Genomic DNA, 23118 nt, shown 5'->3' with positions numbered 1-23118 from the left:
GCTGGTGGAGGTGCAGTCAGTCGGCTGGTGGAGGTGCAGTCAGTCGGCTGGTGGAGGTGCAGTCAGTCGGCTGGTGGAGGTGCAGTCATTTGAAAACCTGGTTGGGTGCCCAGTGCCTACCCCATGGCCTCCCTTCTCCCATGGCTAGAACTTCTCTACAATAAGGTTCTCCAAGAGCCAAAGTGGTTTCTGCAGAACTGCAGTGAGACCTGAGACCAGTAGCCATGCTTCTGTTGTTAAGAATCAATCACAGCCAGCCCTTATTCAGAGCATGGGAAATAGACTCCCTCTGCATGGGAAGAAAGGCATGCATGACCAGGGAGCAACGAGGTTGTTGCCAGCCATCTCTGGAGAAAATGATTTGGTCTTCCTAGAGTAGAAGATAGACAGACAGACAGACAGACAGACAGACAGACAGACAGACCCCAGGCTGGCCCTGAACTCACCAGGTAACCAAGGATGGCCTTGAATTTCAGATCCCCCACCTCTGCTTCCCAAGTGCCAGGATTATGGGCCTACAACACTGTGCCCAATTTATGTGGTGCTGGGGACCCAGTCCAGCCTTCATGCATGCTAGGCGAGCACCCTACCTACTGGGACATCTCTAGCCCCAAGAGGACTTTTCCCTCAGCCTTGATACCATGCTAACAGCTAAGTGACTGTGTTTACTCTCTCCGGCACGCCACACTGCCAACTCAGATTCCACTCTGCTTGGTTAAAATCATAGTCTCAGCCTGATGATGGTGTCACACACCCTTAATCCTGGCATTTAGGAGGCAGAGGCAGGCAGATCCCTGTGAGTTTGAGGCCAGCCCAGGCTACAAACAAACAAAAAAACAACAAAGATGCAGGATCTTCATCACAAGCCTTGTTTTGTTCATCTAATGCCTGTACAATTCTTGGAGGTTTTTTGGTTTTGTTCTGATTTACCTTAATGATTCACCTTTATCTCTGTCATAATTAACATTTTGTACTCAGCTTTTGGGTGTGTTAAATCTTCAACCTTCAGTCTAGTGTTTGCATTCTGTCTATGCCAGATTTGTGGAAAAGATTTTCCCCGAGTAAGGGTTTCTCCATGTAGCTCTTGCTGTCCTGGAACTCTGTAGACCAGGCTGGCCTCAAACTCACAGAGATCTGCCTGCTTCTTCCTCCTGAGTGCTGGGATTAAAGGTATGACCTCCACTGCTAGGCCTTTTTTTTCTTCAGATTTGTGCAAATTTAACAGAGATGCCTTTCATAATTTGCATCCAAGTGGCAGAAAACTTGAATAAGTTGAGATGGTAGACATAATGCTGAACATAGTATTAGGGACAATGCCGAGACAGCCTAATGCAGCCAACAGTCGATGGTATTTGTGTGCTGCAGGAATAGTTACAGGGGACACTGCTCTTCACTGACACTATTAGAGTGAAGTGCTGTACACTTTCTGGCTTATTAAAGGTGAGCAGGGCTAGGAAATATTGTACCCTTCCAGACTCGAGCACATCCAGATAACAAGAGGGGTTGGCACCCATGCCCCGCCTTAGTGAAACTTAATTCAAGTCATCGTTTTGGCGGCGTTCATCTAAGGCATCGTGTTTACCAAGTGCTGAGATGTAGTCTCTAGGGCAGGATAGGCCATCACTAGAGGACAGCTCGGTTAAGAAGAGCTTCTAGGTGACTCATGGTGTCTGTATGAGTTCTGTCTGTGTTGTAAGCAAGTACAGATGAGGGAGTAGACCGGGCCTGGGTGTCTCAGCTGTGCTGTGGACTGCCATCCTAGGCCTGCCTGGCAGATGCTAACGCATTTCCCTCTTGCAGGTGACTCCAGAGCACTGCATCTTTGCCAGCAACACATCTGCTCTGCCAATCAATCAGATTGCTTCTGTCAGCAAAAGACCTGAGAAGGTAATGTGGACAGAAAGCCCTCAGATGTCTGACTGCTTCAGAATACAAGCCCGGAAAGGACCAGTATAGACTGTGGGATGGAAGTTCCCAAAGACTGAACGGCATGATCCACAGGTGTAGGGATCAATGCATTACTACAGCTGAGTACACTTGGTGGCTGGTGTGCGTCCCCCATGGTAGCAGTTTTTCAAGTTTAAACTATTAAACTTCCTTTAACTTAGAATTAGGTGTTAGAGGATAGGCCCTAAACCAAAAAGCAGTGTGTAGTTTAGCTATGGTGCAGTGTGGTAACTGCTTAGGCTGGGAAAGGCGAAATTCCTCCCTTCTTGGGAAGACAATAGTGGCTTCAACTGATCAGCCAGAGAGACAAGAAATACAAAACAAAACAAGGGCTGGAGAGATGGCTCAGTGGTTAAGAGCATTGCCTGCTCTTCCTAATGTCCTGAGTTCAATTCCCGGCAACCACATGGTGGCTCACAACCATCCGTAATGAGGTCTGGTGCCCTCTTCTGGCCTGCAGACATTCAGAATATTGTATACATAATAAATAAATATAATATTGTATACATAATAAATAATATTGTATACATAATTAATAATATAATTTATATTATATATAATTATATAATATATTAATATAATAAATATAATATGTAATATAATAAATATAACATTGTATACATAATAAATAAATATAAAAAACAAAAATAAATAAATATTTAAAAAATCTCTAAACAGCCAGCATTGCTAATACATTGTCTCCAAACCACACAAGCCTTGTCTTCCTCCTCACGCAGTGTGGATGAGTGAACAACAGTCAGCTTTCCCAGCACACAGCAGGGTCAGGGCAATGTGATGGACATGCTAGAGGCGGGCTGCAGGTGGCAGAAGGCTCAGGGAAAGAGAGCAGCTGGTTATGAGACCACAGACCCAAGCCTCTGGACTAGACAGCAGTATTCCTGGCCACAGACCTTTCTCTCCAGTGTCTCCCTAGCGAGCCAGGCACAGTTGGGTTCTCCCGTCTGCACTGGTAATCTGTTGGTGTGGCTCCCTCTCCAGGTGATTGGCATGCACTACTTCTCTCCCGTGGACAAGATGCAGCTTCTGGAAATCATCACGACAGACAAAACCTCCAAGGACACCACAGCCTCTGCCGTGGCAGTGGGTCTCAAGCAGGGCAAAGTCATCATTGTGGTGAAGGTGAGGCCCGGAAGCATCAGCAGATTTCCTGAGCCCCCATAACTGTGATGGCTATTCTGGGGGAAGTGCAGCCTCTAGAACCCTGACCGCTGGGCTGCCTCTGAAATGGACAGGAGTATTGACTGTTCGGCCGAAGTGGGGTAGGTACGGTGGATCTAGGCTCTGACAGGTCCTCACCAGTGGTTCCAGACCCCAAAGATTACATGCAACCCAGACTGTTCAGGACGGCTTCCTCTCCAGCGTAACACTGAGCATTCTGGGGAGAGTAAGTCAGCTGAAACTGGGAAAGGGAGACTGGGTGTGGACAGGGGTAGTTGAAGCAGAGCAGGACCATCTGTGAGCTCTCTTCCTCTCCTTTGGCAGGATGGACCTGGCTTCTACACCACCAGGTGTCTTGCTCCCATGATGTCTGAAGTCATGCGAATCCTTCAGGTGGGTATTGTTCTGTGGAATGTTTGAGACCTCGTCAGATCTTTCACTCTGTTCTCCAAGCTGAAAATGTTCAGATAAGGATAGGCTTGCTCAGAATACACCACTGCTTTTCCCTGGAGGCCCTTCTGTGCCCTCCTCCCCACACTGAAACAGGAAATCTCGGGGCTGAGACTGCCCAATAGGCAGAATGTTAACACCGCTCTCTTAGCTCCCTGACCACTGCAGGAGCCAAAGGCTGCCCAGAATGCTCAGACACACTGTGTCTATCCCTGGGCTGAGGACCTTCAGACCGGAGCCTGCTTGGCCTGACTGCCACTGTATCCACAGATGCACGCTCACACACACACCCTTCCATAGCCATCCAGATCATTGCATGGCAATGAGGATCCTCTTCACTGGGCACGTCCCTAGCCTTGGAATGCCAGCATTCTCAGTCCTGGCAGCTCTGGCATCTCTTCAGTCCCGAGGTTCAGAATCACAAGCAAGAACCGAGTAACCTGGTCATCTCAGCTGTCTTAAAGGGTGTGGGGAAGCGTCAGGGTTTCCTCTTGTGCCTTCGGGGTGAAGCACTGGTTCTGGACCTGGCCAGGTGACGTCTAAGAAAGAAGTGGGTTTTGCACGAGGCTGTGTCCATGGGTTATTACAGGCAGCCCTCCTATGGGGGGATGAGGTAGCTGTGCTCTGAGGCCCCTGCTTTACTTCCTGTTTAGGAAGGAGTTGACCCTAAAAAGCTGGACACCTTGACCACAGGCTTTGGCTTTCCTGTGGGTGCTGCCACCCTGGCAGACGAAGTAGGTGTGGACGTAGCCCAGCATGTAGCAGAAGACCTGGGCAAAACCTTTGGGGAGCGGTTCGGAGGTGGCAACATAGAACTGCTGAAGCAGATGGTCTCCAAGGGCTTCTTGGGTGAGTAGCCACGAGACACGAGTAACACTGTTAGTTACTGAGTTCTGAGCGGCCGTGTGTGAGCAGAGAGCAGGGAGGAGAGTTTCCTAAACACAGAGCCCTGGACATAGGAAATGCCTTAGGCTGGGTGTGTAGATCAGGGGGAAAGACGGAGTGAGGCTTACGGGACTCTGCTATGTATGCCAGATAGATCAGCATATTCCTCCTGCCAAGATCTGACACTATCGGAGCAAGTTCTGTATCCAGGCTTGACCTTGTGCCCTGGCCATGTGTAGGGAGCTCAGCCTTCCCATTCAGAACATAGCATTAAGGCTGTAATAAATCACCTCCTGTTTGGACACTTAAAGTCCAGGGGTGGAGGGCGGACTCGCTTGTTCAGATTCAGATGTCCATGCACCAGGCACTTCTCTTCTCTGCCAGCCATCAGGACTAAACGACTCAGTTGGCTGGACGCAGGCACTGAGGGGTGCAGGAGAGTGCTAGAAGCTCCCAGCACCCAGAAGACCTGAGTTCTCAGCTAGGGGGAAGGACAACAACGAGCAGTCTCTTTCTTCTCTCAGGTCGCAAGTCTGGGAAGGGCTTCTACATCTATCAGGAGGGGTCAAAGAATAAGAGCCTGAACTCGGAAATGGATGGCATCCTGGCGAGCCTGAGGCTGGCTGCCAAGCCCGAGGTGTAAGTCGACTGGAGTGATTGTAGCACAGAAACGATGTTTCTCTGGTAGCTCACAGCTCCGCAGCCCCTTTTCTGTTCTCTTTATGACCCAAAGCTGAACTCCCTGCATTCGCCCGCAGCTTAGGTGTCCAGGTGAGAACTGGCCAGGCCTAGGGCAAGCCTTGCCTGTGTCTGTGTTGGTTTTTTGAGATAGGGTTTCTCTGTGTAGCACTGGCTGTCCTGGAACTCTGTCTCTAGTCCATGCTGGCCTCGGACTCAGAGATCCGCCTGCCTCTGCCTCCCGAGTGCTGTGACTAAAGGCGTGCACCACCACCGGCCAGCTACAAGCCTTGCCTGTAAAGATGGAAGATGGGTTGTGTAGCCCCCCCACACACACACACACACCCTTGCTCTTTGTTAGTTTGGGAACATACTGCTATTGCTGATCTGTCAGATGGTGAATGAAACTTCTTCTGTGTCAGGCCATTTTGGGTGCTCATTTTCACATCAGGTAGGGAAAGTCTCACCCCTTTTCCAAGAGAAAGGCTGCGTCATCTTTCAGGATGGTGTGGTCCATCCCAGCCACTGGACTCCCTAAAACTCCCCAGCACCCCACATCTACACTCCAGCTCCTCCCATTCTTTCCCTAGCTAAATGTTCCTTCTGCTCCTTCTTTTCCTCAGCTCCTCTGACGAAGACATCCAATACCGTGTGATATTGAGGTTCGTGAATGAGGCAGTCCTGTGCCTACAGGAAGGGATCCTGGCCACACCTGCGGAGGGAGACATCGGAGCAGTGTTTGGCCTTGGCTTTCCCCCTTGTCTCGGAGGTCAGTGTGAAGGCCGGGAGCCTGATTTCCTTATCTTTGCGCTTGTCATGTCCCTTTCGCTAATGTCCTGTCTCTGCTCAGGGCCCTTCCGCTTTGTGGATCTGTACGGTGCGCAGAAGGTAGTGGACCGGCTCCGGAAGTATGAGTCTGCCTACGGAATACAGTTTACCCCATGCCAGCTGCTCCTCGACCATGCAAACACCCCCAGCAAGAAGTTCTACCAGTGAGCAGGCTCTCCCATCCTGTCCCGTCCATGCACTAACCCAGACCTGGCAGTGCGCATTGTGTCGTGCTGGCTAGATTTTCAGGAGAAAGACCAGGCCTTGGGTCTGCTCCTCCCTCAGTGCCTTCAGCCCTGACCAGCTCTTCCTCCTGGTGAAGTCTGACTGTGAATTAAGCCTTTGTACTTCATGTTGGAGGGTGAGCCCCACTGTGCTCCTTTCGCCAGCCTGCCTGAGGCCCAGAGCAGCAGCTACAAGCAACCCAGAACATCTGGTGCCTGTGCCCCCCAGGAGGCCAGTGGGGACTGGCAGTGGGGAGGGCATTTCTGCACCCGGCCAAACACAGGGTGACAATAAAATCCAGACTGTTGGCCTCTGCCTGCCTGCTCTGTTTTCTTGTCTGCCTGTCTGTTTAAGCACCCCCTTCAGTAATAAGCTCTGTGCTGTGGAGCAGGAATGTGTTGGGAGATGTTGAGGCAGCTGCTTGAGAGGGGGATTGTGATGCCAGAAAACAGACTTTCTGTGCCCATGTCTTGAAGCTTGACTGCCTAAGTGCCTTGGCTGGGCTGTCTATGGCCCAGTTGTAGCCCTGGTCAGTGAGAGCACTGGGAACAGTAGGGGCATGGTGTACCAGGATGTGAAAGATACTTCTTCCCCCAAATTCATGTCCTCACTGTGCATTGTATGCAGTCTTTTCCTTGGCATGCTCATCCCTGGCTTCTCAGGATCTTTGTGGGAGAGAGTTATACAGAAGATTATGTTTGCCTGGTGCTTTGGAATCTTGCAAAGAAGATGGATGCCTGCAGATCCAGCCCCACCTCATTTCTGTGGCCTCAGTTCATCCCACCCCCACTTGGTGGTAAAGTTCTCACACTCAACTGGGAACAGGGCCTAGTTGTATAAGCAGTGCTGGGCTCTTAATGGTTCCACTGAGTCAGTACAGAATCGTAATTCGGGTCCCATCACACTTTGACTTCTAAACCCAGATGGTGCTGACTCCAGCCTCTTTCCCACTTGTGAGGGAGCTCATCTTGGGCTCCGCCGAACAGCTGCCGTCCACTGCTAGGAAGCCCTACACCAGAGCTGAGTCATCTCAGTAGATCTGCAGATGGCCAGAAGGTACAGAACTGGTTCTCCGCACAAAGGCCAAGACCAGGTGTCTCAGGGAGCTGGCTGCAGTTACACCAGGACCTTTGGTGGCACTGAGCTCTGATTTCTGGGTCTTCCCTCAGCAAGAAGGTATAAATTCTGAAGGTAAAAAATTACTTAAGACTCAAGGAGGCACACACCTTTAATCCCAGAGGCAGAGGCAGGCTGATCTCAAGGCCAGCCTGGTCTACAAAGTGAGTTCCAGGACAACCAATGCTACACAGAGGAACCCTGCCTTGAAAAACAGGTGTAGGGGGTAAGGGGCGGCAGAGAGATGGCTCAGCAATTAAGAACCAGAGGACCAGGGTTCAATTCCCAGTACCTACATGGCAGCCCACACTAGTCTGTAACTCCAAGATCTGACACCCTCACACACTTCACACAGACATACATGCAGGCAATACACCAATGTTTTAAGAAAATTACTAGTGGGTCAAGACATTGTGGAAGGGTGTGGTTTTCCAGACTGGAGTGAGGATGCTGCTGTGTGTCTCAGGTTTAAGAGCAGGCTACAGACCATTGCAAAGCCCTCCCCTGCTCAGAGACCTTAGTCTTCACAGCCCTCCACCAAAACAGTATCAGCCAACACCCAGGGCCCCACACTTTCCTTTCTTCCCCTACCCCTTCGGGAGCCATCAATTGTGAGAAGACACAGCGCCGCATCAGTGTTCCCCTCGGACTGGCACGGGTGTGGGCAGGGCTTAACTATTTGTAAAGAAACTCAAGAAATAAATAGGTAGGTCAGGGAAGGCAGACGAGAAAACTGCCACCTCTGCCCACCCCCACCAGAGGGCACAAGGTGTGTGGTTCTTGTTAGAGGAGCTGGAAAGGAATGGGGGGTCTGCACTAGCCAGGCCTCTAGGTGTCACATGGATCACCATGCTTGAGACTGCAGGGCCCAGAGATCTCTGAGCTGGTAGCTTCCCTGAGCCACCTGCCTCCCTTTCCCAGTCACACTGTCCTGTACCAGTGACACACCAGGGGGCCCCCAAGTGTCTGTCAAGTGAAATGCTAACAGTGGGGAGTATGATCACTGTTTCTAGAACTGAAGAGCTGCTGGCCTGCATCCAGCCACTCCCCCTAGGAACTGTCCTCAGACTGCCCCATGGAAAACCAGCGAATAGCTGTGATGACGTCAAAGCAAAGACCAAAGCAGGAACTCTAGTGCTGGGCATAGGCCTGTAGCAGGTTCATCAGTGCTAAGGGTCAAGTGCCTAATCATGGGAGCAGACAGAAAGAGGGCACTTCAGAGACGGGAGTCACACCCCTAACTCTCTGGAGCAGCCACAGGCCAAAGCCCACAGAGCGTGAAGGAGAGGGCACTTTGGGGAAACTGTACTTGAGTTCTGAGCCATCTTCCCTTGCTCTCTAACCTGAACATAAAGGGCGAGCAGTGTGTGGTGTCTGAAAGGCTACAGCGGGGCACAGGAAGGCGTTCTGCCACCTGTTGCCACACACGCCACCTTTACCCTGCTGTGGGAATGGCAGCAAAAGCCCCACTGGGGCAGGTGCAGAGTAGCGCCCCCTCCCCAAGTATTCTTCACAAACAAGACTTGCTCCTGCAAGGTCTGGCTGCAGAGGCCTACAGGTCCCAGTGTGTCTCCCCTGGAACACTCAGAACCCACAGAGCAGCCCCAGTCTTGGCCCAGATCTTCCTGCGGGAGGCCCTGCCCCTGGGAGACCCCAGGGCCTCTCCACTCCTGGCATTCAGGCTGCGCAGCTGCTGGCCCAACAGTTCAGATCTTGGGCCTCCAGCCCTTAATGAACTGCATGATCTTCTTGACCTGCAGCTTGGTGAGATGGAAGTCATCAGCCAAGATGTCTTCACTGAGCTGCACAAAGATGCTTCCATCGATGCGTTCTCGGGCAAAGAAGCTCACCACATCCTCGGAGAGCCCAATGAAGCGCAGGCTGCGCGAGACCTCTTCCAGGGAGAGTGCAGACAAGTCCGCTGGTGGCTGCCAGGGGGGTGCATCCCGCACTCCAGTGCCTGTGCCTCCCTCCCGGGGACTGCCAGGAGGCCCTTCCAAGCCCCCTTGGGTGAGAAAGAGTAGGGTCCCTCCTGTCTCGGGCCCCTGCAAGGCAGCTGGTGACAATGAGGCGGGGACCTGCCTCAGCACCAAACCCTCAGGCTCAAAGGCCTTAGGAGGACCAAGTGGTGAAAGGCAAGGTCCAGACCCAGGTGTCCCCACAGCTCTGGGCTCCTGACAGCGCAGCAGCTCCAGCTCTGGAGGACTAGCCTGCCCCAGCTCAAATGGGTCCAAGGGTTCCAGTGCTGGCTCCTGCCACTCAGAGGAGGACAGGGAGGAGGACAGGGCAGCTGAGTAACCTTGGCCCTGAGGGCCTGGGCCCGGGGAATGTGTGGGGCTGGAGGTAGCCAGGGCACCCGAGGTGGATGTGGACCCAGAGGAGGAGGCCACTGGAGCACCTGAAGGGTGGGCAGGCCCAGAAAAGGGGTTGAGCGCACCAAATGGAGCAAAGCGCTTCTGGGCGTGGGAGGGCTTGAACAGAGGTGGACAGCCATGGTAGTTCTTAACCACTGGGGTGTCAGCCCCTAAAAGGGAGGTGGTCCGACCACTTGGAGGCTCAGCTAGGGCTCTTGAGGCCTGGCTGGGCTGAGTGGTGGTGGAAGGCATGGGTCCTGGGGGTGGACGGCTAGAGGATTCGCTGGCTTTGCAATCTCCCCAGGTGCAAGGGTAACAATAGAGGGAGTAGGCATCCGGTGACGGGGAACCGCTGCCACTGCGGGATCCTGCCCTATAAGCAGAGAGAGACACACGGGTGTACACATAGGGTGGGGGGGGGGTGATGGTGGTGACAGTCACAGGACCTCATAGCCCTCAGCAGGAGCCTTCTACTCTCACCAAAGCTAGCCAGCCTGCTAATCCCAAAGCCTGAATCCCCCAAAGTCCCCAAGTCATATCAGAACATACAAGAGAAATTAAACTGAGAAAGTACAAATTGGAAAATAGTGATCTCAAGACTGAAGATAGGCTCAGTGGTTAAGAGGACTTGCTCTTGCTAAAGACCCTGGTTTGGGATGGAGAATGGCTCAGCAATTAAGAGCACTGGCTGCTCTTCCATAGGACCAGGGTTCAATTCCCAGCACCCACATGGTGGCTCTAACCATCCATAACTCCAGTTCCAGGGGATCTGAATTCCTCTTCTGATCTCCATACATATATGCAGACAAAACATACACATAAAATAAAATCAATAAATCTAAAGAAAGAAGAAAGGAAACAAGGAAAAACGGTGCTTTTCCTGCAGCAGAATCCCAGTGCAGGGAATGACCACCCACCACCACTCCAAGCATCTGAACAAAGCCAGGGACCAAGGCAGTGACTCACCCATCCTGCAGGCCTGAGGAATAATAGGAGAGGCTGGAGCTGGGTGAGTGGACAGGCTGCAGCTTGGGAAAGCGGGGTGGCACTGGGGGGCTGCCTGTGAGCCTGCTGCAGCTGCTGCCGCCCCGAGGAGGTACAGGAGGGGCATGAAGCAGGCGACACTCTTCCTTTACCTGCAGAAGGTGACTGTGTCACTAGGCAGCTGGCCCTCTTTATCTCACTTCCCAAGCAGGTGAGCCTGGCTGGCCCTGACATCTTACCCCACCCAGCAGGGAGACTTCCCTGGCTAGATAACCCAGCTATCCACCCACCTGGCCCATCTCCAGCCCATTTTGTCCCTCACACTCAGTCCTCAACAGTCCCCTATTCCACCTTAAATTCACTGTGACTGTTAGCAGATTGGGGGAGGGACAGATAGAGATATGGGGGGGCGGTATATGACAAGAGCGACAAAAGGGAGGGACAGGATCTGCCATCTAGATCCCATCCTTCCAAATTAAGTGTTCCCCAAAGAGTGTGTTAACAGGTGTGACTGATGAGGGAAATATTCTGAAGACAAATAAATGGGGACCTGTTAAAAATCTTCCTCAGTGCAGAACATTTCAGAGCCTATAATGTGATTCTAACTCCCAAGAAGTCGAGGGGTTGCTGGAAATCCCTCGCCATTTCCTATACTTACTGCGCCTCGGAACTTTACCTTCACGAAGGGCTTTGTGGGTAACCCTGTTGCAAGTTCACTCTCAATTCTCCATGCTTTGCATGCATGCGTGTGTGCTGTGATCTTGCCCCCTTTCCCTTTGGCTATGGCCATCGTATCACATCCCAGGTGCCCGGGTATCATCACCTGACCTTTATGGCCCTCTAAAACCAGCCCAAGTTCCCTCAAGGACAGCAGAGCTGACTCACCGCCTCGGATTTGGGGGGGACAGGAGGCGGTGGTGCCTCGGACTCATGACGTGGGGACCCCACGGTCCCGAAGGAGATGAGGTCCGGCCCTGGCAGCGGCCGGACACGGGCATCGGTGAGGTTCTCGGGGGGTTGGTGCACCCACAGCTCTTCGTAAGGGATCTCAGCGCACGAGGCCGCGGGTTCCGTCGCACCCGCCCAATCCGGGCTCATGTACTCCTGGTCGCCGTCGCCGAGCGCGGGCAGGGCTGGCCCTAGGCGACCCGGTGGTCCGGGCGCGCGGACGACTCCAGGGGCGCGCGGCGCAGGCAGGCAGAGGCGCGCGCGGCGCGGGCTGGCGCAGTCGTCGGCGAGCTCTGCAGGCGCCTCGCGCACGGCTGTAGAGTACTCGTCCGGATCGAAGCGCTCGCGACAGTAGGAGGCACTGTCGCGCACCAGGCGCTCGACGCGCGGGTCCCCGGCCAGCAGGCCCTGCGGCAGAGCGAAGCGCGGCGTGTCGGTGAGCAGCAGGAAGTGCAGCGGCGCCGGACCCTCGCGGCGCAGCGCCAGGCCCAGCACCACCGTCTTGGAGATGATGCTGACCAGCTTGTAGCAATGGCCCTCCCGCACGGGGTGTAAGTCGTAGGGGTTGCGTGGCGGCCGGCTGGGGACCAGCACGTTCACTGGCAGCCGCACGCGCTCGATGATGGCGCGCACCGTGTGCTCGCCCTCCTGCATCTGCAGCTCCAACGGGCTGCGCGTGCTGAAGCGGCCCTGGCACTGGAAGGGCAGGCTCAGGCTTTCGTTGGTGCGGTGATTCATGCAGATGAGACAGGGCATCTTGCCTTTGACGGGCCTCGCGGCCCCGCCGCCACCCCCAGAGGCCCCCACACTCCCGGGGCCACCCATTCCGGCCAGGGCCCCAGCGCGGCCCAGCTTGCGCAGGAGCGTGGTGAAGCGCGAGCGCTCCTTGGTGGTCTTGGCGCACAGAATCTCTGCCTGGCCCATGAGAGTTAGCTCGTCGCCCGCGTGCAGTGTGAAGTTGTACACCTCGCTGTCCTCGCTGAACTCGCCAGACACCACCTGAGGAATCCCAGAGACAAGGTGAGGTCCGAACCAGGGTCCCAAAGGAAAGTCACACATCGCTGAGCTCCAAGCTCCGCAGAGTCTCCAGTCCTTCTCTTCAGCTGTCGCTGGCATAAGAGCAAGAGCACTGGACTCGGACTGGAGAGAAGCTGTGCGACTTTAACGTTCTCCTTAGGTCCTTAGTTACCTCTGAGTATAGGTGTGTACTTTGAAAGTGCTCAATCATGGCAGATTTTATTAAGCCATCTTGACGATATGGGATGATAACAATGCCTCACCCACCCAAGACTACTGTAAACCCTTCAGCCCACTGAATCAAACAGACCACTTTTATGACATAGAAAAGGATGCACGGAAGCCGCTCTCTCTCCCCCATCCCTCCCTCCCTCCCTCAACCTGGGGGACAGGGAGCTTGGGAAGATCCTACCCTGTGCCAGGACTGACCTTGACGCTGAAGGTAATGGCCTCCATCACAAAGATTCGGTCAGGAAAAACACTGGCCACCTCCTCCACGCTGCTGAAGTATCTCACCGGCTCCCGGACATCCCGAGCCTGCTCCAGGAGTTTGAACTTGCCTGCACAGGGGAGGGGCACAGGCTGCTGGGGAAGGCCACCACCCAGGTCCCTGACTAATTGCCGTCCTAAACTCACAGTCCCTCTGGGAATTCAGGTGGGCAGAAGGCAGGTATACTGACACCCCATATCAAGTGTCCATCTTGCCTCACCAGCCACACCCATCGTCATGCCTACCGACGTGAGTTTAAAGACCAGCTGGGAACAACTCTGGCTTCACACCAGATGAAGAGCCCGGACTAGGTGAGGGACTTACAGAAAGGATGATGGAGAAAGGACAGAAGGACAGTTTCCCAAGTTCACTCACATCCCTGGCACACCCACGGCTGTGTCAGTCACTACCACAGCCCCTCCAGAATGCAGCTCTGTAAACAGTCTGAAGAAACGCAGGCACCATAGGTGACATGGTGAGTAGCCAGGGATGACAGAGGAGACAAGTCCTGAGGCACTCCTGTGAGAAAAGAGACCTTGGGGAACGACAAGCTGTGCCTTTCATATGAAAGGGGTGGGTGACCTGGCCCAGCAGGTCAGGGGCCCACTGTGCAAACTCAAGGATCAGAGTTCAGATCCCCAGCACCCACATGGGAAGTTAGGTGGGCATGGTCGAAGGTCTGTAATCCCAGCTCGAAGGAGATGGAGAGAGGAAGCCCTCAGACCAAGCTGGCAAGCCAGACCAGCAGAAGAGAGGAAATGCAGGTTGAGGAAGAGATGCCGCCTCAATATATAAAGTGTAGAGCAACCAAAGAAGATACCTGATGTCAGTCTTGGGCCTCTGCACAAGTGTGCATGCACACACATGTGCCCATACACATTCTGACATACAGACTTGTACAAATATCACATACACGTACATGTATACACACACAAAAAAAATAAAACTAGGGAAGAAAATGAATGGGGGCCCTTGGAGGAGTTTGAGCAAGGAAATACAGCAATCCAAGATGAACTCTGAGCCGAGCAGTGGTGGCACATGCCTTTAATCCCAGCACTTGGGACGCAGAGGTAGGTGGATCTCTGTGAGTGAGTTCGAGGCCAGCCTGGTCTACAAGAGTTAGTTGCAGGACAGGCTCTAAAGCTACAGAGAAACCCTGTCTCAAAAAAANAAGGGCTAGAGTTCATGGGCCAAGCAGTTCTTAAATGAATACAGTTTGTGTGTTGTTATTTCGGGCATGAGCTAGCCAAGCGGCCGGGGTGTTGGGGACGTAGCCCCGCCGCCGCTCTTATTTCAACATTTTCCTGATAAACTTCCTACTCAGAATATCAAAATCAATATTATCTGTTTCTCTGCACAGAAATAAAAGGGCACTCATTCTGTTTTACTGTGAAAAAAGCAACTCTTTTAAACCACATATTACCTAAACTTCTGAAGACATAATGAGAATTTTTCCTCATCAAAATAAATCACCTCTGGGGCTGGAGAGATGGTTCAGCGGTTAAGAACATTGCCTGCTCTTCCAAAGGTCCTGAGTTCAGTTCCCAGCAACCACACAGTGGCTCACAACCATATGTAATGAGGTCTGGTGCCCTCTTCTGGCCTGCAGGCATACACGCAAACAGAACATTGTATACATAATAAATAACTTTTAAAAAAAAATGAGGAAGATGGTGGAGGCAGATCCTGCGAGACCAACTAAGGAGCCTCAGGTCGTGCTCCACGGCGCAGGGCTACTTGTATGTGTGGGGACACCACGTAGAGCAACAGCCTGAAGCACCAGTACAGCTGTGGGGGGCAGGTGTGTTAGGGAAGAGGGAAAGAGGGCCTTAACCCTTTGGGGACCCATGACCCAGAAAAATGCTCACACACAGTGGAGACGGCTCTCACCCCACCCAAAGTCCAACCAGAGGTGGAGGGAGACTAAGCAACCCTGGTGCCTGAAGAGTCTCTGGCCAAGGGTAGGGCCTGAATCACCAACATCCAGCACCAAGGAGTAAGAAAGAGAAGGGAGGATGGGTGGTGCCCTGGAGCAAACAGGAGTGATGGTCGTGGTCCAGCCTCCACCTCCCAGACACTAGAGGGAGGAGATGCTACAGCTCAAGGCTTGGGGGGTGGGGGATAAAATGAGGAGGGGCCAGCGTCAAGGAGCAGGAGCCCCCCGGGGCTGGCCGGCTAACTGGCCACAGTCTCCTCCCTCTCCACACCCCTCCATGAACCCCCATACTTCAACCACAAGCAGCCAGGCATGGAGAACTGCCTGCTGCCCCCTGTGGCGAGATTTGGAGCCCAGTCTGGGTTGGATTGTGGGAGGATGTGGCAGGAAGATCGATGTAACCATGGTATCCAGCACCGCCACCCCCCAGCCTCGCAGCCGGGTCAGTTCTTTGGGGAGGAAGGAAGGGAGGCCTCCCGGGAGTCATGCTTTGGCCTCTAGAAACCTTCTCGGTCCTACAGCTTCCTCTCCTGCCTCCCACAACGGTGTCAGTGGCAAGCAGAGTCTGCAGGATCTGGGGACTGTCACACTGCACTATGCTGATCATCCTTTCCAGTCAAAAGCACCCTCCCGCTGCTCCCAAAACCTGACCCACACAGCGAGCTTTCGCGCACTGGTAAAGAACTCGGCTGCTCTGGCCTAGGTTCGGTACCGCGGCTGGTAGGTGGGACGACCAATCAGGCTTCAGAGTTGGATGTAGCTGCGTCTCGGCTGTGCCACCAATGGCCATGTGAAATCATTTACTATCTGGACTTGGGTTTCTTGTACGTAAAATGGATGCATATTATGTGGCTCACGTTGGAGTTGAGAGGCGGGGCTCACCTGACTAGGGCTCCGCAGAGCCCAAGGCCAAGGCTCAGGAAATAGCTTTGGGGACCCTCGGATAGCACCCGGACGTCTCTAGACACCAAGGCACCCTGGAGACGGAGGGCAGCCACAGTGTCAGAGCCCCCAGCCCCACCCCTCCCCCGCTGGCTGCGCCTGGCCACAGCCGGCCTGGACAGTGCCATTATTAATTCATTGAGAGACTCAGCGTTGAGCCTGCACTCTGAGCCTCTTTGGAGGCCCAGCCCCCTCGTTTTGCTCACAGGAGGTGAGTGAGGCACCCAGCGGAAGAGGCCCTGCAGGCCAGCTGTCACCCCACTGTCCCGTCCCCACCTCTCATGCTCACTAAGGAGGCATCAAAATGGATGGGCGAACGGATGGGGGCTTCCCTCCCTCCCTCTGTTCACGGTTTGCTGGGAGCTCTTTGACTTGGTTTCTCAGAATTTTAAAGATACAACCGAAATGGTTCCAATGTCTGTGAAGGCTTTCCCAAACTGCTGGCTTTATTTTTAGCCCAAGAAGGTAGGAATCTCAACACGAGCCAATCAATGCCAGGTTCTCAGCAAGGGGAATTTCTAGCTTGAGCAGGCACCAAAAGCCTACAGTCAAGACAGAACCCCCCCCCGCCCCGCCCCAAGTCAGTCGGACCATTGAGGCAGCTTCCTCCCTGGGCTGTTGCAAGTAGAAGCCAGCCCTGCAAGTGTGTGGGGAAGAGATCAAACCTGGGGCAAGGTTTAAGCCTTGTCCTGCTGACTCAAGGCGGGCCAGGCCAGAAAGAGCAGCGGTAAGTCCTTGTGGGGGGCGGGGCACAGGAGCTGTGCAGAACAGCACAGAACTGGAGCCTCACTCTCCAGCTGTTCAAAGGAGCGATGTGGTGAGAACAAAACGGTGGCAGCCAGCACACAACCCAGGATCGGGAATGCACTGGACGTAGCTGCCCTGGGCTTGCATGGAGACATTTCTGGAATGGCACTGCGCTGGTACCTTGGGAACAACAGCTCTGCGGTGCTGGTAAGATGCAACAGCCCAGTGGTTAGGATACCTGGGTTCTGGCCTTGACTCCTCCTGAGTAGCTCTGTGACCCAGGGCAGGTCAGTTCCCTGCTGGGGCCCTTGGTTTCATCAGGGCAGAATGGAAGTGCTACCCTTTCTTTTGGCAGTAGATCCTCTCTTCAAAGAAAACCTTTAACCAAACACAATGGGCCAGACCTGGTGGCATGGTGCAGGACTATAACTCCCAACCACTCAAGAGACTGAGGCAGGAGGAGCACAAGTTCAAGACCTGCCTGGATTACAGGGCAATTTATCAAGACCATGCCTCAGAATAAAAAGATAGCTGAGCCAGGCGGTGGTGGCGCACGCCTTTAATCCCAAGCACTCAGGAGGCAGAGGCAGGGGGATCTTTGTTAGTTTGAAACCAGCCTGGTCTACATAGCGATTTCTAGGACAGCATGGTTAGGGCTACACAGAGAAACCCTGTCTTGAAAAACAAAACAAACAAACAAAAAGATAGCGGAGACGGCTCCATGGTAAAGGTGCTTGCAGCCAAGCCTGAAGAAATGTGTTTGGTTCCTCGCTCCACATGGTAGAAGACAAGAATCTGCAAGTTATTCTCTGATTTCCACATGTGCTGTCACACACATGCGTGTGCACGTGCACACACACAATGAATGGATAAAAATCTAACAAAAATTAAAACAAAAAGGTAGACGAGGGCTGGGGTTGCACCTCAGTGGTAGAGCACTAGCAAGCATGCCTAGCATGCATGAAGCCTTAGTTTTGACCCCCGTACTGCAAACAAATAAAAAATAAATATAACACACATAAAAACAGGTAGTTAGCAAATCCTTTAGAAATATACCACTTCTGCATTGTTGAAAGAGCCAATCCAGGAAGACCATATGTTTAACACAAAACTGGGGGAAAGAGGCCGGGCGATGGTGGCGCACGCCTTTAATCCCAGCACTCCGGAGGCAGAGGCAGGCGAAATCTCTGTGAGTTCGAGACCAGCCTGGTCTACAGAGCTAGTTCCAGGACAGGCTCCAAAGCCACAGAGAAACCCTGTCTCGAAAAACCAAAAAAAAAAAAAAAAAAAAAAAAGGAAAAAACTGGGGGAAAGAGTTGCCCAGCTGAGAGGCAGCCACAAGTTGGCCCCAGCACTCAGTACTGAGAGGGCTCTAGCAGACATTCCCTTTGTTTGCACTTGAAAACATTAAAGGGGGGCTGGAGAAATGGCTCAGTGGTTAAGAGTACTTCCAGAGGACCCGGGTTCAATTCCCAGAACCCACATGGCAGCTCACAACTATCTGAAGATCCAGTTGCAGGGGATCTGACACCTTCACACCAATGCACATAAAATAAAGTTAAATAAACCATAAACAATATTTTTTAAAAAAGAAAATATTAAAGGCAGCTTAGGGTATAGTCTTGAAGCTCTCCACTTAGGGATAACGTTTGATTTGTGTGCCTTAGAGATGTGGGTACATTTGGACGGCTGCAGTGCTGCGCACCTCTAGTCCCCAGCACTTGAGAGGCAGAGGCAGACAGAGCTCTGTGATTTCGGGGTCAGTCTGACCTACAGAGTGAGACCCTGTCTTTAAAGGGAAAAAGAGAAGAGGTGTGTATATCTTTAACCATTACTTCAAAAAATATTTAAAAATAAAATGTGACCTAGCACAGTGGGTCAAGCTTATAATCAGTACTCAGGAGGCTGAGGCAAGAAGCTTGACATGAGTTCAAAGTCAGCCTGAGCTATATGGTAAAAACCTGTCTCCAAGATATAAAACAAGACTCCAAAGTCTGTAAACCTGAGCTCCATCTCTTCAGAAACAGCACGGACACTCCTCAGCCCTAGCTCGAAGTACAACCCCCCTAGTGGCCACCCCACTAGCAGGTCCTAGGTCATCAATGGCGGCTGTTACACATTACTCCCCCCCCCCCCCCCCCCCCCCCCCCCCCCCCCCCCCCCCCCCCCCCCCCCCCCCCCCCCGCACCCTTGGTCCCAGTCTCTCCCATCTCCTGAGCCATCTGGCCCTAGCTGGACACACCTGGGTACTGCAGGGGAATGTCAATCTTGGGCCCAATGACGTAGTGGCCCTCCTCCAGGGTGTGGGCTGTCACTGTCGTCCACTGGCGGCAGGAGTGGATCAGCAGGATGTCGCGCTCACTGACGCCCTCAGCGTACTCCCCTGAGAGAGAAAGAAGAGATGGAAAGAAGAGAAGAGGGAAGATTAGGAGAGGAAAAAAAAAAGAAAAGATTGGTGACCCCCCCCAACACACACACACACACACTTCATCAGCAAATCCCTGCCTGGGGACTGCACCCCGTGATCCTTGCACTGGTCAGCAACACTGGGGGGCGGGGAGGGGGCAGTAATGGGCTGTCAGCTGTGGCCTCTGGGCTGTGAGTCCGGCCTGAACCTCAAAGCTCTGGCTCCCTACGGGGCCTCCGCGACTATCGCATTCACAGCCTCTCATTCATCATTCCGCTGGAGTGTCTGCTGTCCCAGCCCAAGCTGGGGCTAGGGACTCCCAGCGGAGGAGGCTGAGCCAGCCAGCTTCAGCCCTCCAGGCGTGTTCAGGCCTCAGGAGGCTGGAGGAAGCAAGTTTGAGGCAGGGAGCTGAGGGCATGTAGGGACATGGGGGAGGCGGACATCAGGCTGGGGTGGGGTATGAGAGACTTTGCAGGATCCTGCCTAGTCAGTGCCCAGGCTAGACAAGGAAAAGACAGAGAAGGGATCTGTCCCCTGTGGGTCCTGGCTATGAGAGCTCAGAAAGTCACTGTCGGCTCAGAATGGCAAAGCTCACACGAGCCCACTCCTGGATCTTTCAGAGAGACACTCTCTCCACCCACTGCCACAGAGTCTCATAGGCATGGGACCTCAAAGGACGGGGGAGTTAATCCTGAACACCCAGATCTCATCTTAAAAAGCAATTTCTTAAAGTCGGGATAGGATGTACAGGGGATTTAGGAAGCAGAATTGGGGAGGAGGAGGGAACCTAGGCTGAGGAAAGCGGCACTGGGGCAGAGGTGCTGGAGTCGGGAGGGGTCTGGGCCCAGGAGGCTCCATCCCCAGCAACCGTTTCCAGGGGAAGCAGGACTAGCAGCCCAGCTTCCAGGAGACTGATGGGGCGTATCCTGGATGCAGCTGGTGGACACAGTGGGGGTGGGGATGTCTCCTTCCCAGCCCCCTCTCTCACACACACACACACATGCACGCACGCACACACACCAAATTTTCTACCAGCCAAACAAATAGGAAATGGTTTGCTCTGACAGAGGGGGTCTCATAAAGCATGTCTGTATGGTGTGTATGAATGGGTGCGGTATCCAGGGCCTTCAAGGGAGGATCTTCCGCTCTGTGTGTGAGAATGTGTACGCCAGAGCATGCCAGGGGAGGTTTGTCTGCCTTCCTCCTCAGCTCTCTAGCTCCTGGACGAGATGAAGGTCTGCTCTCTCCAACACTTCCAGCTCTTTCTAGGCCCCACCCACTCTTCCATAGGGACACAGGCAGAAGCCACACTGGTTTACATACCAAGAGCCAGGGGCCACCATCACCAACAGTTCAAACGCTTGTCACCCAAAGAGCAAAACTCAGTCTCAATATCACACAGAGGGGCACTTCCTGAATGTATGCCCACGAGGGGACCTTCCAGGACACACCATTCCAAATATACATTCATACTCTAATGGTGACTTCAGTCATAACAACGCTGTCACAGACAGCTAGGCCATCACACACCATTGCTCATTCATTCATTCATTCATTCAGTGAATCAATGTCCACGATCTTTGTCCGGTCCTCTCCCAAAAGCCAGGAGCCCAGTGGAAGAGAGGAAACTGTTGGTTATAATGGGACGCACAGGTGTGGCGGACAGCAGAGGAGGCCTAGCCTATACAGAAGGGCTCAGAAAAGAACTCAAAGAAAGAGGTGCCAAAGAGATGCGTGGGAAGTGAGCAGGAAGAACCTAGGGCCGAATTTCCTATTCACAAGCAGCCGCGGCCCAGCTGCAGTCTTGGGATCACACGCTGAGTGGTGAGCAAGGTCCAGCAAGAGTTGCCCTACCAGGTATTCCTGCCTAATGGACCCGAACACCAATGTCCCACAGAGCCTGCTTCAGCCTGCCTGGTACCCACTGTGCCCAGTTCTTGCTGTTGCCGGACAGAGGAAGGACTGCCAGTTCAAGAAGACAGCACAGGAGTCCCATTAGCATTCAGGGAAGCGAGTGTGCCAACGCGGGCCAAACCCCTATTCTTCTCACACACAAAACCCCCCCGGCCTGGCTGCCAGCCCCGGCTCCCGCCCCTCCCCCAGTCAAACAGCTCCCCTTTCCCCCAACTCTCCAGTCCTCTCGCTCTGTGCAGCCGTCAGGCTCTCCCAAATAAGGTCCCGGTCCCATCATCGGAATACCGGGAGATTGCTGAAGAAATAGGACGAGAGAGGGCGAGAGCGAGGGTCCTGTGCTGGAGGTGGGGGGGGGGGTGGCTAAGGAGGTCCGTTCACTCAGGCCTCTCCTGAGGGTAGCCTATCCTTCACCAGAGGACCTTAGGATGCCAAAGGACGGTTCAAGTCCCCCAAAAGGGACTAGCCGGTGATAGTAGGGAAAAGACACATAGAGGTCCAAGGGATGCAGGAGGATGAAGGTAAAGGCTGGAGACAAAGGGATCAAGGGGGAGCGGCCGGGGCAGGGGCCGACAAGCTCCAAGAAAGCGGGGTGCACCGACGGATCAGCCCAGAGACTCAGCAGCGCTACTGGTTCCAGAGGGAACAGGAAACTTTCTCCCAGCCCTGCCTCCAGTTTCTAATCCTGTGCCCAGATGGGGCCAGAAAGTGCTCCCCGGGCTCGGGGGCTCCGGTTGTCCCGGGAGCTGCCCCAGAAGACAGGCGAGGCTCCCATCGCTGGGGACAGGGAGGGCAGGGACCGGGACCGAGTGCATCTCGTAATCCCGCCAGCTCCATCCGTGAGAGGTCCCGACGGTCCGTCCACCCGCCCCCCTTCCGCAACGTCCCCTCCCTGGGCACCCCGTACCTGGCCCGAGGCAGGCGAGCGTGGGCAGGCGGCAGCGACTGACGATGAGGTCGAGCGGGAAAGCACCCATGCTCCAGCGCAGCCCGGCCAGCCCGGCCGCCAGCTTCTCCATGGCATGGGAGCTCTCCGGGAGCCGCCGTCCCGGGGCCCCGACGGCCAGTCCCGCGCCGCTCGGGCTCCGCGCCCGCCGCCACCACCCGGGCCTTAGCAGCTAAGCGCTCCCCGCCTGGCAGCCCGGCAGTGCTGCGGGAGTCACGTGGCCGGCCTCCTCCCACGGCCCCCGCCCCCATTCCCGCCCCGCGCCCCGCCCGCCAGGCCCGCTCCCGGGAATGCCCAGGTGATGGTCGGCGACTGGGCTCTTGGGGTGGAGGGTGAGTGGGGGGAGAATAGGGTCGAGCGGGGCTCTGGCACGGTATCCTAGGTGTCCCCTTGTGCCAGGACTTCGTGGAGTCCGGATCCATCCCTGCTGCGGTACCCAATTGGCTACTCCAAACTGGCGGCTGGCTGCCCGGCGAGGATGCTTAGACTGGGGAGGAGCAGAGAGGGCAGGTGGCACTTGGGATCTAAGTTGTCTCCGAATCCTTGTAAGAGTACTCTCCGAATCCGCCCCCGTTCCCCGCGCGCCCCCATCCACTTTATAGATGGGGAAACAGATTCAGGCACCTGAACGATTGGGGTCAGTAGCAGAACTTGGTTCTTCATCTCCTCTTTCTTTTCTGCTTTCCTCATCAACCTTCATCCCGCTCCTGATGCAACTCAGGAGTTCCCTTGGGGAAGAAGCCTTGCCCAGAAACTGTACTGGCCATGGCCTCGCACCCAGCCTGGGGCTCGCTTCGCCTCGGTGTGTCTGCGGCGCCCTCTGCAGGTGCGGGTGGGTCGTAGCTGAATGCCCTCCAAAAAGAGGACCTTGATCCCTAGGCTGGTCCTTAAGAGGCTCCATGTACTCCGTGCACTTGCATGCGTGTATACACAAGTCCTTTTGTCTGATGCATCTGACATTTGACCTAACCTCAAAGGAAATGGCATCAGATAACACCTTTTTTATTTGTTTTGGTTTCTTTGAGACAAGGCGCTCTCTGTCTCTGTCTTCTGTCTCTCTCTCTCTCTCTCTCTCTCTCTCTCTCTCTCTCTCTCTCTCTGTGTGTGTGTGTGTGTGTGTGTGTGTGT

General features: G+C 54.1%; 2 protein-coding genes across 2 annotated transcripts in view; one reads left to right on the top strand and one right to left on the bottom strand.

Annotated features, from left to right (window-relative positions):
* Positions 1 to 6507, top strand: part of Hadha (hydroxyacyl-CoA dehydrogenase trifunctional multienzyme complex subunit alpha) — a 40640-nt gene extending 34133 nt beyond the window's left edge. Inside the window, exons 13-19 of the mRNA XM_050125864.1 lie at positions 1795 to 1887; positions 2947 to 3087; positions 3451 to 3519; positions 4230 to 4425; positions 4986 to 5100; positions 5763 to 5908; positions 5990 to 6507. Of these exons, the coding sequence (XP_049981821.1) occupies positions 1795 to 1887; positions 2947 to 3087; positions 3451 to 3519; positions 4230 to 4425; positions 4986 to 5100; positions 5763 to 5908; positions 5990 to 6135 (906 nt within the window). The 3' untranslated portion in view covers positions 6136 to 6507. The remainder of the gene's footprint in view (positions 1 to 1794; positions 1888 to 2946; positions 3088 to 3450; positions 3520 to 4229; positions 4426 to 4985; positions 5101 to 5762; positions 5909 to 5989) is intronic.
* A 1029-nt stretch (positions 6508 to 7536) lies between these two features.
* Positions 7537 to 22063, bottom strand: Garem2 (GRB2 associated regulator of MAPK1 subtype 2). The gene is made up of 6 exons (XM_050125854.1): positions 21952 to 22063; positions 18969 to 19109; positions 13041 to 13171; positions 11532 to 12593; positions 10629 to 10798; positions 7537 to 10035 (listed from the first exon to the last, which is right to left on the bottom strand). The coding sequence occupies exons 1-6, from the start codon at positions 22061 to 22063 to the stop codon at positions 9015 to 9017; spliced, it is 2637 nt and encodes an 878-aa protein (XP_049981811.1). The 3' UTR covers positions 7537 to 9014.
* Positions 22064 to 23118: the final 1055 nt, after the last annotated feature.

Source organism: Alexandromys fortis, unplaced genomic scaffold, assembly GCF_014885135.2.
Source record: "Alexandromys fortis isolate MF-2015 unplaced genomic scaffold, M_Fortis_MF-2015_v1.1 scaffold_252, whole genome shotgun sequence".
Taxonomy (NCBI): domain Eukaryota; kingdom Metazoa; phylum Chordata; class Mammalia; order Rodentia; family Cricetidae; genus Alexandromys; species Alexandromys fortis.
The sequence above is the reverse complement of the archived record's forward strand: the minus strand, read 5'-3'. Positions and strand labels throughout refer to the sequence as shown.

Excerpts from the sequence above, each read along its gene's own strand:
- Garem2 (XM_050125854.1), bottom strand. The coding sequence starts at position 22,063 with ATGGAGAAGCTGGCGGCCGGGCTGGCCGGGCTGCGCTGGAGCATGGGT. Across the intron at positions 19,110-21,951 it reads GCTCGCCTGCCTCGGGCCAG|GGGAGTACGCTGAGGGCGTC; the intron begins GTACGGGGTGCC and ends TTTCTCTCTCAG. Across the intron at positions 10,036-10,628 it reads TCCTCAGGCCTGCAGGATGG|GGCAGGATCCCGCAGTGGCA; the intron begins GTGAGTCACTGC and ends CTCTGCTTATAG.